The sequence below is a fragment of the Puntigrus tetrazona genome, chromosome 24 (genome assembly GCF_018831695.1).
Source record: "Puntigrus tetrazona isolate hp1 chromosome 24, ASM1883169v1, whole genome shotgun sequence".
NCBI classification, from domain to species: Eukaryota; Metazoa; Chordata; class Actinopteri; order Cypriniformes; family Cyprinidae; genus Puntigrus; species Puntigrus tetrazona.
The window spans coordinates 17595349-17613016 of record NC_056722.1 but is presented as its reverse complement, the minus strand read 5'-3'; the positions used below and the strand labels follow the sequence as shown (position 1 = coordinate 17613016).

At 38.3% G+C, this 17668-nt stretch overlaps 1 protein-coding gene across 2 annotated transcripts in view; it reads left to right on the top strand.

The window, feature by feature from the left end:
- ctdspla (CTD (carboxy-terminal domain, RNA polymerase II, polypeptide A) small phosphatase-like a) overlaps positions 1–17668 on the top strand; it is a 39580-nt gene that overhangs the window by 18940 nt on the left and 2972 nt on the right. The window contains exons 2-8 of one of the 2 annotated variants that reach the window (XM_043226471.1): positions 1912–2069; positions 3891–3923; positions 6839–6940; positions 10308–10364; positions 12185–12277; positions 13289–13474; positions 14434–15811. In XM_043226471.1, the coding sequence (XP_043082406.1) occupies positions 1912–2069; positions 3891–3923; positions 6839–6940; positions 10308–10364; positions 12185–12277; positions 13289–13474; positions 14434–14559 (755 nt within the window). In that variant the 3' untranslated portion in view covers positions 14560–15811. The remainder of the gene's footprint in view (positions 1–1911; positions 2070–3890; positions 3924–6838; positions 6941–10307; positions 10365–12184; positions 12278–13288; positions 13475–14433; positions 15812–17668) is intronic. The other variant, XM_043226472.1, reaches the window with a different exon arrangement.

Below are 17668 nucleotides of genomic sequence, written 5' to 3'. Positions count from 1 at the left end.
ACTAAAAAGGAATAATGCATTTTGTGTTTTACGTTTTGCAAATAAAAATATTTTACTGAATCATATTTCAATAAATATATTTGTATGTTTTTAAGCATTCTGTATACATAGGAGACCTCAAAGTTAACATACATGGATTTGTTGCTAAAACATATTCCCTTTGAAAATTATTTTAGTATTAACAAAGGTTCAGGTTTTCTTGCTAGAAGATTGTACTGCACCGTAGCCGTTCTTGATTTAATGAAAGTGTTTAATTGGTTGATGGTTAGCACTTTAAGGTGCAGTAACAACAAGCATTACTGCAACAATGAGAGCACTTGGCCCTTACGACTGACCTGGATAGCATGAAACCCTATCTGTACTGTGCCACTTTAACACACACAGCAGGTCACAAGATAGCAGCAAGACTAGAAAGACACATCTAGACCGACGACTTATTCATCAGCGATTTTTGTGACTCAATTTAACAAAAAAGGCATCTTCCAAATGCACATTTTCCAAACGTTTCTCGTACCCCCTCAATTTTGCCAAACGTCTGCTGCTGTCAAGAGCGACCTGTTCTTCCAACAACAATACCCGGCCTGCACGCCTCATTAGATCACCTATGGAGAGCCAGTTTCTGTCATCCACTTTTTCTGTTTATTGCCCAGCAATCAACCGGAGTGAAACCAAGTGATGTAGCTTTGCAAATATTCAGTATTTCTCTTCATAGTGCTGTTTGTGTAGCTGCAGTTGCTGGCCAAAATATCATGCACATGTGTGCGCAACACCAGAATGTTATTGTTGTGAGACGGACAGGTGGATTACTTTAAAAAGAAAGCTGCTGTTTTGATATGTTGTGAGTTTTTTTTATCGTGTAACCCTTCTGTGCCTGTTCTGTTAAAATAAAGATGCCATAACTGTTTCTTGTGTGTTTTGCTTTGTTAGGTTTTTAAAACCAGTTTTGTTTTGTTTCAGTTGAAAAATACTCTACCTTTATTTTTGGTTTGTGCAAACCCTGTGACTTCTTTTTGATTTTTGATCTGTTGCTAGTTTTGTTTCGAGATCACATAAACAATCTGTGACGGTCGTTTTACAATAAAGACGACATCGTTTTATTCTGTTTTGCTTTGCTTCGTCTTTAGGAGTTTTGTTTTATTTTAAAAAGGCTCTTTCTTTAGTTTTTGGACTTTTATTTTAAAAGGAAAGCTTCTTTTCTGTTTCGTATTGCGCATTTTGTTTTGTATTGAGATCACGTAAACATTTGTTTTGTTTAGTTTTATTTGAACGTGCAAACATAGTCTGAATATTTTTACAATAAAGAGGGCATTTGTTTTGTTTTGCTAAACGCCTTTTATTTTGGGACTGTGCAAACATTTTTATTTAATTTTGTTGCATTTCATTTTATTTCACTGTGACCCTAGACGTCATGCTTATGTTCATGCACAATTGCGCTCGATTTTAGCCCCACCGCCTGTCAGCTTAAACATTTAAGCGCGTACGATGTCTGATTAGCATTTTTCTTTGCCCAATAGAGGACTTTTAAAGCAGGTTGTGTAACTGTACTTGAGACGAAATCGCTGCGCGCGATGAGTTGTATTCACGGATTGCAATGGTAGAACAGCAGGCGTGCGAGCGTAGGGGGCAAAGGTGACCGAGTCGCCCATGGAGACACGTTCTGTGTACCATAATACACGAAACGAGCTGTTTGCACACTTGTTCGGTCATGTGAGCCGTGCACGGTAACCAATAAGCAAACTCCAACGGACGTTGTTTTTTCACTCGTTACGACCTCCTTCGTGAATGTGCGCTGTATGTGAGGCCGACGGGTTTTAAGTTACAGGGCAGGGAAGGTAAAGCCCCAGATGTTTTGAACAGTTTGTGCACTGCAGTGACCAGCGTGTGGCGTGTGTGTGTTTTTCTCTGTCACAGTCTCCCAGTCCAACAGCAGTTTAAAGAAACACAGGAACAGAAGTATCTTTAGTCCCTTCTTCTGCTGTTTCCGGGACTACAATGCGGAGCCACCAGCCACCAACAACAAGACCTGCTCCCTTCCTCCACCTGCCGAGGAGAACAGCAGCCCTCCAAAGGTGAGGCCTCGTTTATTTCTCTAACGACAGTTTTAACAGGCGTGAAAACCTCCAGCAACGGATGCATGAAATTGGAGGGTTTTAGTTACTGCGTTTTGAATCGCTAATGCTGTTCCAGCTCAGAATAAAGTATGTTTATTAGCAAACTATCGGTTTAGCTGAGGTTTTTTTTTTTTCTTGTTTGCGAGCTGCGCCCGAATGCAGGCTCTGTGCACGCCGTTCCCGTGTCCACACCGCAAAGTTTTCCAGCTGTTCCGAACTCGGTGAACCCGCTGTGATGTTTACCATCCAGTTCTAGAAATGATGGGCCCGCTTCCCCTCACACACATTCTTCAATTTCCACCCACCCACATACACACACATTCTCTCTCTCACATTCCTCAACTGCTTCTTTAATTCCAATAAAGTATGTGTCTTGTGTGATTGATTACTCGCTGCCCAGTTTGTTCCTTCCCCTCCTTCCTTTTCTTTTTTTTTTTTTCTTTTTCGTTCTCTCTTTCTCCCATTGGCTATGTACATTTAAGGGGAATGCACTTACACTTTTTAATATCTTTGTCGGTTCTCCTAGGGAGCAAAATCGAATCGGGATGTTTGCGCAGGCTGTTCTCCTGAGGGAAAAAAAATCTCAAATTCGGCTGAGACTATTCTGACTGCAGTCAATAATCTGTGATTTCGCATCTCATTCTTAATGTTAGCAATTAATTTTAGCATGCACCCAAAACTGGGATGATTCAAGTATGTCACGTACTTGATGTACTTTCACAGTAAATAAAGGGTCATTTTATTTATCTATCAGTTTATCTTGAGTCTGTATCTCATAATTAACACATTTATGTCAGTTATGAAGTCAGAATTGCGCGATATTAACTCATTGTTGTTGTTTTTTCCTTTAAGACGTAATTGTGAATTATGTTCTTAAAATTCAAAACAATTCAAACTTATCAGTCTTTTTTTTTTTTTTGTTCTTTTCTGTTCTGTTTTTGATTTGTTTTGCTCTCTCATCACAGCTCATCAGTACCTTTATAAAAGCCGTTTTATTTGACATGGAGCGGACCACCTCATGGGTTCTGCCGTGTTGACATCTCATGACCAGCTGAACAGAACTTTACCCTTTTATCGGATACTTTTGTTCACTCAAGATGTCTCGTTCGCTAAAAATACTGCCACAATATTTACAAAATTTACAGAGTGTGCTTTGCATATTTCAGCGCATTTCGTATCTTGTGTCTGCTGTTTAGTGTGTTCTCACTCTTTCTTGTTCTTTTTCTTTCTGTCTCTTGCACACACCCGAACACACACACAAACACTGGGCAGTGTACCGTGTGTAATGACCTCACTGTCCATGGTGAAACTTTAAGCCGCGGCTCTCCACAAACACTCATGTGTGCTGCCAAAGCAGGTACAGGCAGCTATAAATGGATCTGAATCAGATCGCATTACCGCCAATGTTTGCCTGCAAATGACTGGCGATCTGCAGAGGAATGTCCTGCTATTTTACATCTGCATGCGCTCGAAGCCGCCCTGTTTTAGACCCGCAGACACTTAAAACGAACCCCATGTGTTTTACAGCCCTTGCCGAGAGAATCCTGGCAGGATTACGCTGTGAACAAGGATGTGATTTTTGTCAGCATGTCTTTCTGTGTGTTAGTCAGTCATTTAATGATAATGTACAACTGTTCGTAGTCTCTGTTGCGATGTTTGCTTTCACAGTGTCGTGTTTGTTGTGCTTGGGTTTTTTTCTTTTTGATGATTCTCTTCCCTCCCGTTTTGTTTTCTTTTTTTTTTTTCCCCCCTCTCTTTCTATCTGGTTTTGTTTCTCAGTGTGATCAGGTCCAGGTCATCCCTATTCCCAGTGTATGTATTATCTTTTTTTTATTTTGCCTGCATGCTTATGCATATATTTTGGTCTCTTGAGAGAAACCTGCCTGACTTCATTTTTCTGGGATGCATTTAGCTTTACGGCTTTACATAAAGCGCAGCATCTTGGAAAACAGCCACATATTGTGCATAAATGACAGAAGGATTTGGGCTTTTAATTCATTAAATATTTGAACTGAATACATTACATGAAGATAATTGTTATTGTGACACACGTGCTTTAAAGATTTTGTAGAAGAGTTGGATTTAGATTTTCTAAAAGTAAAGTAGCTTCAGTGTACCGTTTGTTTTCATGGGGTTTAACATTTACACTGTCACTTATATCACTTATTTATAAGTCCATATCAATGCATTTTGCATTGACCTGTACAATCCTTCAATGCAGATTTTTATTTCTTTTTTGCCTGCGTCTGCTTTCATTCATTACAGAAAACGCACTGCTCAGATCTCATCAGAATGATTTGATTGATATCGGTACATCAGTAAATGTCTTATTGTCCATGTCATTGTGTCTTGTTCTAAAGAAAGATAAGGGTTTTTCTACCTAAGCTGCATGCATGGGGGAAATATAAATGTTAATATCAACATATCATAGCCATATATGATGAGGTCAAAATGGAGCAAATACACAAAAAGAATATTTGGTCATTTTTATTAGTTTTTTTTTTTGCTAATAGTAAAAAATTTTTTGTCTACTTAAAAAAGAAAAAAAAAGTCTACTTTTAACTCACAGTTTTCACAGAATTTCAAGAGTGTGATATAAACTTGCAGTTGTGAGAAAAAGATGGAACTATTTTGAGATTTTAAGAATTGTATTTTAGTTCTGACTTTATAACTTTGCAAGCTTTTATTATAATATTTTTTTTTTATACAATTCTTGCAATAAAAACGGCAAGTTGTAAACATGCAATTGCAAGAGAAAAGTCAGAATTGTGAGAAATTTGCAATTGTCTTTTTTATTTTTTATTCAATGGAAGAAACAATTTTCCATATTGAGTCCCAAACAACATATATTTTTTTTTTAAATTGACTGTAATTGTGTGTACAAAATACTTTTTTGTTGTTCCCAAACAGACTCCCACTGTTTGGGAATGACATGAGTCATTGACAGAATGTATATTTTGGGTGTACTGTCCCTTTAAATATGTGGCGATTGCCGTTTCATTTAGTCTTAAAGCCATTTGTGAAGTCATTATAGTTTATGTAATCGGCAGACTGGTAGTGCTGATGGCAATAAGATGTACTTGAGGACGACAGCAATCTCTGAAAGTCAAATCATCCCACACTGCACCTGCTAGAGGAAGAGCGTGCAGTGAGGTTTGCTGATCTGAGCCAGCCCTTCACGCTGAGCCTGAGATAGGGGAGACCCAAATCCTGAAACGCACTCCACCTGCCTCTGCCTGCTCAGCAAAAACCCAGCCTCCACGCTGAGAAAACGCTGGCAGGAGTTTTAATTCTCACAGTAATTGTAATCAAACCTCAGATCTGCTGGTGTTTTCTAAGATGACAGCTGGGAATGTGTCACCGATCCTCCCGCTCTGACTGGCTGACGCTAATGACCGACATTTTCAACTGCATGATGTCAAGCTTTCAATATCTTCTCTCTAACGCTTTTCGAAAGTGTCTGGATTGGGGCAAAGGTTACGTTGGGAATTCGGTGAACCGCAAACTGTTGACTGTCATTTTTTACTCGAGGCAAACAGTTTTTATAATGCAAGCAAGTGATAAATCGAATGAATGCTGGGATTGACTGATACAGCATGAGGCTTAAAAAGTTTAAAAAGTGTAAAGTCTTTAGAGTTATAATGCAACGTAATTGCCTGTACTCATGAAGCATGCAGAAATATGACCATCTGTGTGGTTTTGTAAATATTAATTAGTAGTATTTGTGAATATGGGATATTTAACTGTGCAGTTTCATTTCATCTAAAGGCCCCGATATGCTTCAAACAAACGTCCTTTTGGCTGAGGGACAGTATACTGTACATTATAATATTGCAATGCCTTAAAGGAATAATTCACCTAAAACTGAACATTTCCTGATAATTTACTCTTATTCAACTGAACAGAGTTCAGCACAGACCACAAAAATATTATTATACACTTTTATTTATGTAGACAAAGTAATACAGAATAATAATATCAGCCTTTATTGGTTAGTGGCCATATCAGAAATGCCAAGAATAATTTTTATGTATTTCATTAAGGATGAATTAAACTTTAATGTCATTCGAATTGCAAATATTTATTCGAAACTGATGAGGTGGAAATATTGGCAGTGAAAGGTCACGGAGGACTCCAGCAGATTCATCCTGGCAGAGATAACCGTGGATGCGCTGTCCTCCACGACCTTTCCTCCACACTCTCGCAGAAATGCACATGTAAAGAATATTTGGCATATTACTTGTCATGAATGTGCATAAATTATGCATGCCTGCATGCGCTGTATATGACTTTGCTTGCATCTTTAGATATGTGAGAGTGTGTTTTGCTCCCATAGGCAACTCCATCTGCCTCCCTCAGGTCAGGCTTAGTAAAGGACATCTTATTCCCGTTACTGGCAGACCATCTACAGAGGCAGCTTGTGCTTAGGCAACACGACTTGGCAGTGAAGCCAAACCAGGGGGGACATTCACTTTTACACAAAGCTATGATCGTTGTTTCAAGGTTATCCAAAACCACCAGATCCCGGTGCATCATTTGGGATTCATTTGGGACAAAAATGGAACAATCTCAAGTGCATGTTGTGTCTCATTGGAGAAGGGCCCGTAGCTTTTGATTATAACTCTAAATGTCTGGCTGATATGATAAGCATGCATCTTTATCCTCCAGTGAACTGCTTGTTTGCTCCTCTCTCCTCCATGCATTAATCTGTGCCGTATTTCCTCCAGCCTCCAGCCAAATACCTCTTGCCTGAGGTCAGCATTAATGATTACGGCAAGAACTGCGTGGTCATTGACCTGGACGAGACCCTTGTGCACAGCTCCTTCAAGGTACTTCTGATTACACACGCATAACCACAAATACAAAAAGTTTGTTCGTAAGTGAAATGCCTTGCTAACCAGTTTTACCTTGGCAAACATTTCCAGCTTTTCAATAGCGCCAAGTATTGCTAAATATTGTTTTAAAACGTTGTTAGCTGCCTATGTGCGGGGCCTTTTTTGAGCCTTTAGGCATCTTAAAGGGATAGTTCACCCAAAAATGAAAATGTCATTAAATTCTCACCCTCGTGTCAGTTTAAACTTGTAAGACCTTTATTTGTCTTCGGAATGCAAATGAAGATGTTTTTGATGAAATCCGAGAGCTTTCTGGCCCTTCACAGACAGCAGTGTAGCTGACTTCCCAGAAAGGTAGTAAAGACATCAATAAAATAATCCTTCATAACATCACAGTTGATACCACATGAACTATTTTAACGAGCTCCTTACTATGTTTCTGGGCCTCTAATGTATCGGTTGCATTGCTGTCTAGGGAGGGTCAGAAATCAATTCTGCGTTTTGATATTAACAGCAGATGGCGCACTACTCTATACTCTGCATGCTCAAATGCTCATGGAGAAGAGGACTTGTGCGTTCGCAGAGTCATATAGTTTCATCTCAGCTCAGAATGCTTTTATGGTGCAAGATTTATATACAGTCTACTGTGGACCCTTGTAATTCGCGTCGACCGTTTCGAATTTTATTGTGTACGATTTGGAAACGAGCGGAGCACGGGTGTTTCTAAAGCACGCAGCGCCATCTGCTGTTAAAATCTAAGCTCAGAATAGATTTCAGAGGAAACGCGATGCATTTGGAATATCTCGGGAATCAATTTATCGTCCCAGCCCCACTACCTCCAAAGATAACTTGTAGCTAAATATAGCATCATAACTATCCCTTGCAAAGAAGGAAATCCCACGATAAATAATCAAAAATGGTGGAGAATGTGGGCAGAACTGATAATGAATGCATATTTTTCATTCAGGACTGTCAAAACATTTGAGATCCTATCCCATCTCATTTGAATGCTCCCTCAGAAGACAGAAACAGACGTGAGGCAGCTCAGTAGGTTTTGGGACAGAGCTTCGATTGCGGTCCTCATTTCTAAATTAACAATGAGCTAATTTAGAACATTAACTCCTGCACATTGTTTTTGAGTGGCCAAATGAATAATTTGAGCAACCTAAGACATGATAACAGAAGGCGCTGGCAGTATATTGAGGTTTGTTGGGTTGGATTTGAAGTCCCAAATGAATTAAATCCTCTTCCGAGATTAAATGTTTGTCTGGTCCCTAGAAAGTAGCGCTTCGGGGAGCCACCTGCTGAGTGCAGTGACCCACTTCTCTGCATCTTGGTTTTAGGCTGGTTTTTAGCTCACTCTCTCACACACACACAGTCAAATAAACAGCTATGGCCAGTTGATAACACACAATCACCACGCATTTACATATGTACACACAATCTGCTTAATGCATACGTGTCTTCCGCAGCTGGATACGTCCCCTCTCCCAAAGGAGAAAGACAGTGACAGATACGGCATGCGTTTGCTCTAAGACTAATAACTGTGTTTTGTTAAGCCTGTCCTCCTTCAAAATGTCTGCCTGGCAGCTCCTGTTTTTGCTCAGAGAAGAGAGAAAGGCGGCGACTGAGAGAAAGAGGCCCAGAGAGAGGGATGCATGCCTTTGTGCGCGTTCACAGTCTCTCACACACACACACACACACACACACACACACACAAATACACCCATCCTGACACCAAAACACACACCCACACCCACACACTACACACACATCACACTGGAAAGGTATGCTCACAGTTGCACACAAACGATTTGACCGTGACCGTACTTAAAAGAGTGTTTACAATGTATTCTGTTATTTATAATTATTAATTAGCATGTTCAGTCTCAGTTGGCTCGATTTTCTCAGTGACAGATGTTGTACTTTTTCATTTTTTTACTTACAGTGGCCGTATATGACAAGAATATGAAACATTTAGTATTTACTGCAATATATATTTAGGCTTAATACTAGTTTTACAATATTGACCTTAAATCTGTATGTCATCATCTTTTTCTTTTACTTGGAAAATTGTAGTATTTATTATATTTTTGCATACATGGCTGTCTGACCATTTCCACTGACAGCCAGTCAGTATCCTAGTTTCAAAACACATATTTTTCCTTATATAATAACATCATTTATTTATTTAAATCTCCAAAGTCAATGTATTTTTTATGTGGTAAGTAGCCATGTATTAAGGATATTGTACAGTCAGACGGTAAACTATTTTATAGTTATGCAAGACCCCTTCCAACCGCTATTTATATGTTGAATTTAGGTTTTGGAGTATTTCATTTATTTATTTACATATTTAATGCATGTATTCTAGCTAATAAATACTGTGCCACAATCCCGATTCACATAGATCACCCACTCCTCCTGCTGGACATAATATGAACTGATGTGCAAGTCAGTTGACTGTCAAAACTGATCTGAAATCATTCCTTTCAATAAATATTTATTTCATGCAGATATTAAATTACTTAATAAATTCCAGATTCCGTCCACTGCATTTAACATTTAAACCGATAACTGAGAAAAAAAAAATCTTAATGGTTTGTCTTGCTTTCAAGTAAAAACATTTAAAAAATATTTAAAATATATTTTTAAAATATATGGGAGTTTAGTTCTGTACCTGCATAAGCATAAAATTAACTGTCAAATTATCGTAAAAAATAATGGTAACAGATTAGTGAAATGCAAAATGAATTAATTCAAAACAAGTCTAATGAAAAAAGGTACTAATTAAGATGATGTCCTGCAGTCTGCCTGTTGTAAATGAAACTATCCATCACAGTCACTGTGTTACGCAAGCCCTCTCAGATATTGGCTGAGCCTCCTCCTCTGCCGTCCAATCAGAGCTGAGATCCACAGAATTTCCTTGTTTTTAACAAGCCCTTGAAAAGTGCAGAGAGCAAAAGTTTTCTCTCCTCTTCTCATCTCGTCTTCCTTTTCCCTTTCTCTGTTTGCAATAAGACAGCTCATAGCCACCCGCTGAGTGTCTTTCATCGTCTCCCAGCGCTCTACATCACGTCTCCTCCTCTCTCTCCCTCCGCTTTCTTTAAAAGCGTATCAAGTCTCTTTTCAAAGACGCTTGCGGTTCCAGCTCCATGCAGTCAGCTGTCAGAATCACACACGCTCAAATGCGCACACTCGTGCACACGCACGCTCAAAGAAGTCTAATTGAAAGTCTTGACTGCAGGTAGCTGTGAAGCGGTGCATGCCTCCCTCTGGTTCTCTCAGAGAATACAGCTGTAACATGCTTGCATTCAGTTTCAAGCAGGCTCCTAATGTGTGATTTCCTGTTTTGTGCCTGCAGCCCATCAGCAACGCAGACTTTATAGTCCCCGTGGAGATTGACGGAACCGTTCATCAGGTACCGTGCAAATGGGCTCAAACGTAGCCATGGGTAAATGTTCACACTTTGTCCGCAACGGATTCTCAACAAAACTCTCGCCAGCTTTGAATCTAGACTGTGTTCTTTATCCCGCAATGTGACATAATTGACATAAATTGAAATTAAAGGAATATTAAGGGTTAAGATCAGTCAGCAGCAGATGTGTTTTGACTTGAGATCCTAAAAATGTAGGTTTACAGTGAGACGGATACATTGGGGGCTATTTTTAGAGGATTGTCGTTGTCATAAGTCATTTTATTAAAGCTCTTACAGGCATTAAACAGCTTTTACAGCTGTTTTGGGGCACCGGTAAACAAAACTGTAAAATTTGTGAAATTTGTACTTCACACAGATTGCGTTATGTAAGTGATTATCACATTAAAATCATGTTAACACTTTTGGTAAGGTCATCTTAAGGCTACTATATTGGAAAAAATGTAGTAAAAAAAAAGGTGGTTGCCAGACATTTATCGTAAAATACAATTGCAACTTGTTTTACAGATTTAAATTTAATATATAGTTAGAAACATAGTTGATTAACTGAAATAGTGTTATTTCAGTTAAGACTGAACAGTATTTTTACCTTTTGTAATATACTGACAGACACCTTAAAAACAAAAGATGCTAAAGATTAAAGACTAGTGCTGTCAAATGATTTATCATGAGTAAACTCATCAAAAATAAGTTTTTGCTTACATATGTCTGCATGTGCTGTTTATATTCATTATGTATATAATGAATATAAACAGCACATGGCACATAATTGAATCAATTCATCACAACTAAGGTAAATATTCATAGGTGCATGATATCATACAAAACAGCACAATTTTAACACATGACATAAAAGTAAAAACCATAAGGTGTACTGTAATATAAAATCGTAATGTCCAAAATTGATAAGAAAAATGATTTGTTCTTTTTTCGCTTCCAAGAAATTGTACATTAAATAGTAGTTTACTGTAGACTAAACCGAAAAACTTTGAGTTTTACTGTTAAAATTGTGATTATTTTTCAAGTATCTTTGTTATTTTATCAGTTATGCATTAATTTTTACATTGTAAGTGGCAAATTGTAACATAAATTTTAGCTTCTTTTGAATATAAAGAGTGAAAAATAGAAATTCATTTTTATTGTAATCAACATTATGCCACATCACGCTTAACGCATTTTGAACCTGAAATATTCCTGTAAAAAAAAAAACAACATAACATACATCTAAGTGATGGCAACCTCACTGTTCTGTGCATGCTGTGTATTAAAACATCAGCCGTGATGATATCTTACCTCTGAGGCTTTTCATCTCTTAAGAAGCAGTAATATGTGAGTGGCCCCAAAGGGTTCAGGCTAAATCACAGTCTGAATCTGAACTCATTTCCTTTTTATCATTGTCCTCGAGTCATTGGGTGTGATGTAGTCAGCAGTGCTTGCTCGAGGTAGCTAAAACTTGAAGTAAACAAATGTCACCGGCCTGAGCAGAGTACACATACTTGAGGGGAGTCTGGAGTGTGTTGATTGTAAATCTGTGTCGATGGAGCTCATTTGTTGCTGGAAAGCGCCTGCGAAGTGGCTGGTACCTGGTTCAAGTAATCCAGGATAGGCTTTGTGGATCAGGGTTGGCCTGTTCTTGATTACTTGCACTTGGTTGCAGCTACTGAACTACAAGTTGAAGACTGAAACTCTCCGAAGAGGTTTGTTGAAAGGTTCAGTGTGGGCCTCTGTTCTGTCAGCAGAAACACAAAGTGGTATCTTTACATCAGCAATAGCTGTTTTTTTTTTTTTTTTTTTTTTGTTTGAAGGTCTACGTCCTGAAGAGGCCTCACGTGGATGAGTTTCTGCAGAAAATGGGCGAACTGTTTGAATGTGTTCTTTTTACAGCCAGTCTGGCTAAGGTAAGACTTCCCAAGCTTTCTTCAGACTGCATATAAACCATCTTTAGGACCGACTAACAGCTTTCTAGTCTGTGTTTTTAATATTGGTCCATTTGACCTTTTTTAGTCAAGCTGACGTTAGCAATGTTAGCATTGTAATGTGTGTGTGTGTGTGTGTGGGAACCCAGTGAATCAACAAAGTTGAGAAAAGTTGAACGTTAAGCTAATAAGTAATGGAATCAGTGAAGCTCACTCGCTGAGGAAGTTTAATGTTGTTTAGAACATTTTTGCTGTTCTGTGATATATATATATATATATATATATATATATATATATATATATATATATATATATATATATATATATATACCTATATAATAAAAAAATGATGTGTAGGAAAGTGAGTTGCAGTGAGTTTGGTTCATGCATTGATAATCGTTTATCTCTGCCTAGAGATGATGTATTATGCACCACTGGTGTTTATAGTAAATGCTTTTCCTGAGATGAAACTGCTTCCTTATCAAAATCAAAAGCAACTTATACATAAAGTGTGTGTTATTTAATTCAGTAATTCATATTAAATTATTAAAAATATTTATTCAAGGTATTTTGAGGGGCTGGATTTGAGACAGATATGAAAAATGTTTTAATTTATTTTTTTATTTTATATATTCTAATTAAAGTGTTTTGCATTTCTTTATTTTAAATGTATTATTATTATTATTATTATTATTATTATTATTATTACTTTGCAAAAATAGCATCTTGGCTCTGCTGCCAAACTGCTTTGCTGAAGTTTTGTTATTCATTTTTTGAAAATACGTTTTTTGCAGTAAAAATTAAATATTTAAAAAAAATAAATTGCTAAATATATTAAAACAAATTGAGTACCTGTCAAATGTAAACTATAATACATAAACATTCTTTCTTTAATATTTTTTTTTCCCCACTTTAGGACAATGTACCAATGCCTTTTATGCACAGATGCAGGCAGGTAAAGTGTTATTGTTGGTCTCTGTTTGGTTTTTGCAGTATGCTGACCCTGTAGCAGACCTGTTGGACCAGTGGGGAGTGTTCAGGGCACGGCTCTTCAGGGAATCCTGCGTGTTTCACCGGGGGAACTACGTCAAAGACCTCAGCCGACTGGGCAGAGAGCTCAACAAAGTCATCATAGTGGACAACTCGCCTGCCTCCTACATCTTCCATCCAGAAAATGCTGTAGGTATCACTGCGGGCCTTGACATCACAGCCCCAGAACACGCTATCACTGTACAATCTAGGTTGCCCGTTGACTCCTGGTGCATGAATTTATGTCTTCATCCCAGAATCTTTTTTTTCTTTCCAGTGGAACTAATGAGGTAGAACTCAGCCACTGGCACTTTACACTCCTTTGTCAAAACTTCTCATCAATTATAGCCTCCGAGACCTGTGGAGGAAGCTGCAGCACTGTACCTCAGAGCTGTCACCTCCTACACACGCTCGCATCCCTTCTGTTTGATGAGAACGTGTTATTCTGTATTCGAGCTAATGAGCTGAAGGTGCTGATTAAAGCCTGTGGCAAAATAAGTTGGTTGCATATGTCAAACGTGCTTTTATCTGTCACTGCTGTTAAAAGTGCTAGGGCTCCACAATTAAACGTAACCAAATCCAAATCGCAAATTTAATTTAATTAAATTGTTCTGCGCTGTTCTTTTTTTTTTTCATTATTTTCCGTAGATATGTTTCAGTGACCCGGTGTTTTATTATTGAAGTATTGCATCAGATATGAGTGATTGAAATCCCCTCAAGTGAGCGTAAAAAATGTTTGCAAATTAAGTGCTTGAGGTGCATTTTTACCTGCGGAAAAGACTTAATATGAATAATTCGAAATTCTGACATAGCAAACATTAAATCTATGTTTCCTGCTGATGCTGTTTTTCCTTTTTTTTTTTCTTTTTTTTTTTGAATGGAAAGATGGAGCAGCTACAGTAAATGCTGTGAATGTTGTACTGTAAAAAAAACTCAATATAATTAATAAAATAATAATACATTATTGTTAACATTTTATTTGAATTTAACACTATTATATATTATATTAATATTAATACAATAACAAAACAATTGCATTATTTCTGCAATTATTTTAATGTACAGTTGCTTTTCTATTCAACGATCAAATGGTGTTTGTGTGTCTGCAGGTGCCGGTGCAGTCGTGGTTTGATGACATGACAGACACCGAGCTGCTGGATTTACTGCCACTGTTCGAAGGCCTGAGCAAAGAGACAGACGTTTACAGTGTGTTACAGAGCCTGAGGGCCAGGTAGCATACGGGTCCAGCACTGCCTTGCAAACACAGACACCCCCTCCAGCCATCTCGGGCCGAGCCACCATTGGGCCCTGGCCTCTAGAGGACACCACTCACCCAACGAAGCAACGCCACTCCATCCCTCTCTCAATGGACCAACGGCCAATAATATTCCTCGGCAAGCAAATATATACACTCAGTTTATTTCAACTTTTGATGCAGAATGAAGAAAAAAAAGCATTGTTTTTAAGAGAAACACAAGAGTTTACTATCCTTGAGTATATTTACCAGGAGAAACAATAAGGCTTGCTATTTTTCTGAACCGGCGTGAAAACACGTAGAACTTTTTTTGTTTGTTTGTTTTCTCTGTTCGGGCTATGCAGGCAGTCTTTTCCGTGGCGTCATCGGTAGTTCCAACAACTGTGATTTACTTTTTTTTTTTTCTCGTTCTCTCGTACCAAGTGCCTTCCGACTTGTTTTTACGGGGACGCAAATGAGTTTTTGTATGCTGCATATTTACAATTCGAAACCTTTAAACAAACACTTACTGTAAGAGCGAACGTTTAAGTCTTTTAAAATTGGTGGAGACTTTTCGGTGACGGTCAGAAGTCTTCATCGGACTGAACGATGTTATCGAGCAAAAGGCGATGCCGTTATTTTCTTGGGTTCTTTTAGGCCTTTGGAAACATGGCATATAAGCATTGTGTTCAGAAGAAACGTTTGCATCTATTACCCAACTGTGATTTAAAATAATAATACAATATATTGTGAAAAGAACCTAAAGTTAATCAACAATCCAATACGTCAGGATCTGAAATGAATTATCATCGTTAATAAAATAAAAGATGCAATCAGTATGAAGAACGTCTCGCATGTTTTTGTCCACTTGATTAAGTTCTAAAGCGATGCTGGGAAGCCACGAGCGGATTACACACAATAAGTCCATTGTACACCACCTTTACAGTACAGTGAATTTAAATATGCTCGCTTTTCCTCAGCAAGATTTTGTGTAAAGAATGGAGTGCTCAGAAATGTAGTTAATGAGCAAACTGAGCGCTCCGTTAGTTTGCTGCATGATTTGCCACGAACTTTAAGCAGTTCGCTTTCGGAGCAGCAACCAAAAGCCCATTTTGGTGACAGTGAATAGTCATTTCTGCTGGTAGAGCTTTGGAGGAGAGCGGGTATTTTTTGTCATGGAATAATATGTGGTGGTGGTCAGCTGTGCATTTATACATTATTAAAGCATCTGTTCACCTTGGAGTTTGAGAAAGGTAAGGTGGTTTTAGCATTATTTCACAAGCATTTAACATTTTCCCAAGTTTCACAGGCGAGGCTTAAGCTTAGTCCTAAACTAAAATGTAAATCTGAGTCGTTTCCGGTGAAAGAAACTCGCACTGCCTTTGCTTTGTCTCAAGATGCGCACCAGTAATGCTTTTTATAAAAACCATTTAAATATCCTGATTAAACTGTGTCCTAATCCTGCCTATGAAAGCGGGCCTCTGTGTGTCAGTTGAAGTAAAAAAAGCTTGACTTGTACCGACTCTTGTTGGTGCGACCTAAAGTAAATCATTTCTCGTTTGCTTAGAACCAGATTAAAAATTTGATTCAATACGTTTTACAATGTATTCGCACTCTCGTAAATTCCTGACCTCAATGATTAACTTCAGAATATCCAAATATGGGAACCTCTGTGAATCACATGACCTTGAGCTTTATGCATTGTGTGTTTTACTTCTTAGAAATGAAAACGGCTCTGTGTGTTTGAGAGTATAAAATTACTTTTTGAATTTGGGTGCTGTCCGAGAAATGTTTGCCTAAGGTGTCTCTGGGATGATGAATGAAAGGAACAGCTGAATATGAGCTCTCTCATGTTGGGTTGCTCAAATGAGTCATATCTGTTTGCTTTACTATTGTGTGTGTGTGTGTGTGTGTGTTATATGCCCTTAGTGAGGAAAGTACTCTTAAAACCTAAAGGTTGCAGTGTTAAATGCAAAGAAAATGTCATTATTTATTGTACCACCAAGATATTTCTTTGGACGCGTTTCTTCATAAACACCGATTTCCCAATCAGCTGCTAAATGGCATCGGGGAAAACATAATTAAGTTTTGCCCAAACCCTGTTTCTTCACATAAACTTAAGTGCCTCACATTGAATCAAACGCTTTTTACTGATTGATTGAATTTAAATGTCTTGACACTGAAGAGAGGAAAACAAATGAGGGAAAGAGAAGAAAGTGTTCCGTTTCGACAGACCCTTGAAAATCAGGATAAAAATCATCAAAATCTTTACCGATAACATAAAAAATTGTTATACAGTAAAGCTTGTTTTAATCAGTAAAACTGCTGATATCAATCAGGAAATAAGTTTTTGTTCCTTGTTATAAATGCCTTCACTCTTTTATTCTTGTAATGTTCTGCTTTTCTGCACACACAATGCCCCCCCCCTCTCTGTCTCCCTCCGAATTTGATTCTGGCCTGCAATTAAGGTGAAGCCTCTAAACCTTAATGAAGCACCGTTTTTGCCGCTTACTTATCTTTATTTGTTAGCGGCTGATGGGCCGCTTGCCATCGGAAGCCTCTGATATCTGTCCAAGAGCCTCTCGCGGGGGATTCGTTCGCTCTTTCTCTCCATCTGCTGGAGTGGAAGAGATTAATCACTGTCTCCTCTCTCTGGCTCTCCCGAGTGTCTGCGGCGTTCCCGTCTGAAGCGTTCCTTGTGATCTGAGCGTGAAAGAGCCGAGACGCAGAGCTGATGTGAGGGGAATCCAGAGCAGGAGAGAGAGAGAGAGAGACGCTCCAGTCTGACCTCCACCGGCTTCAAACCAGCTTGTTATATATAACTGAGAGAATACGTGATAACGAAGGAGATTCCTTATTCATGGGGAGGTTTATGAACTGACTTCGTGTTTCCTCGCTTTCATGTTCCAAACGCGTACGCCGTTCTTCTGTGAAACACAAAATTAAAAAATATCGGTAATGGTCCCTTTTTTCATGTTAATGTGGACCGATGTTTTCAAGCTTCGATAAGCATGCAAAAACCAAAAAAGTAGTCTATATGACTCATGCACTATTCTAAGTCTAAGTCATTTTCGTAAATAACATTAAAGCAGCTGTAAGTAGTATGTGTG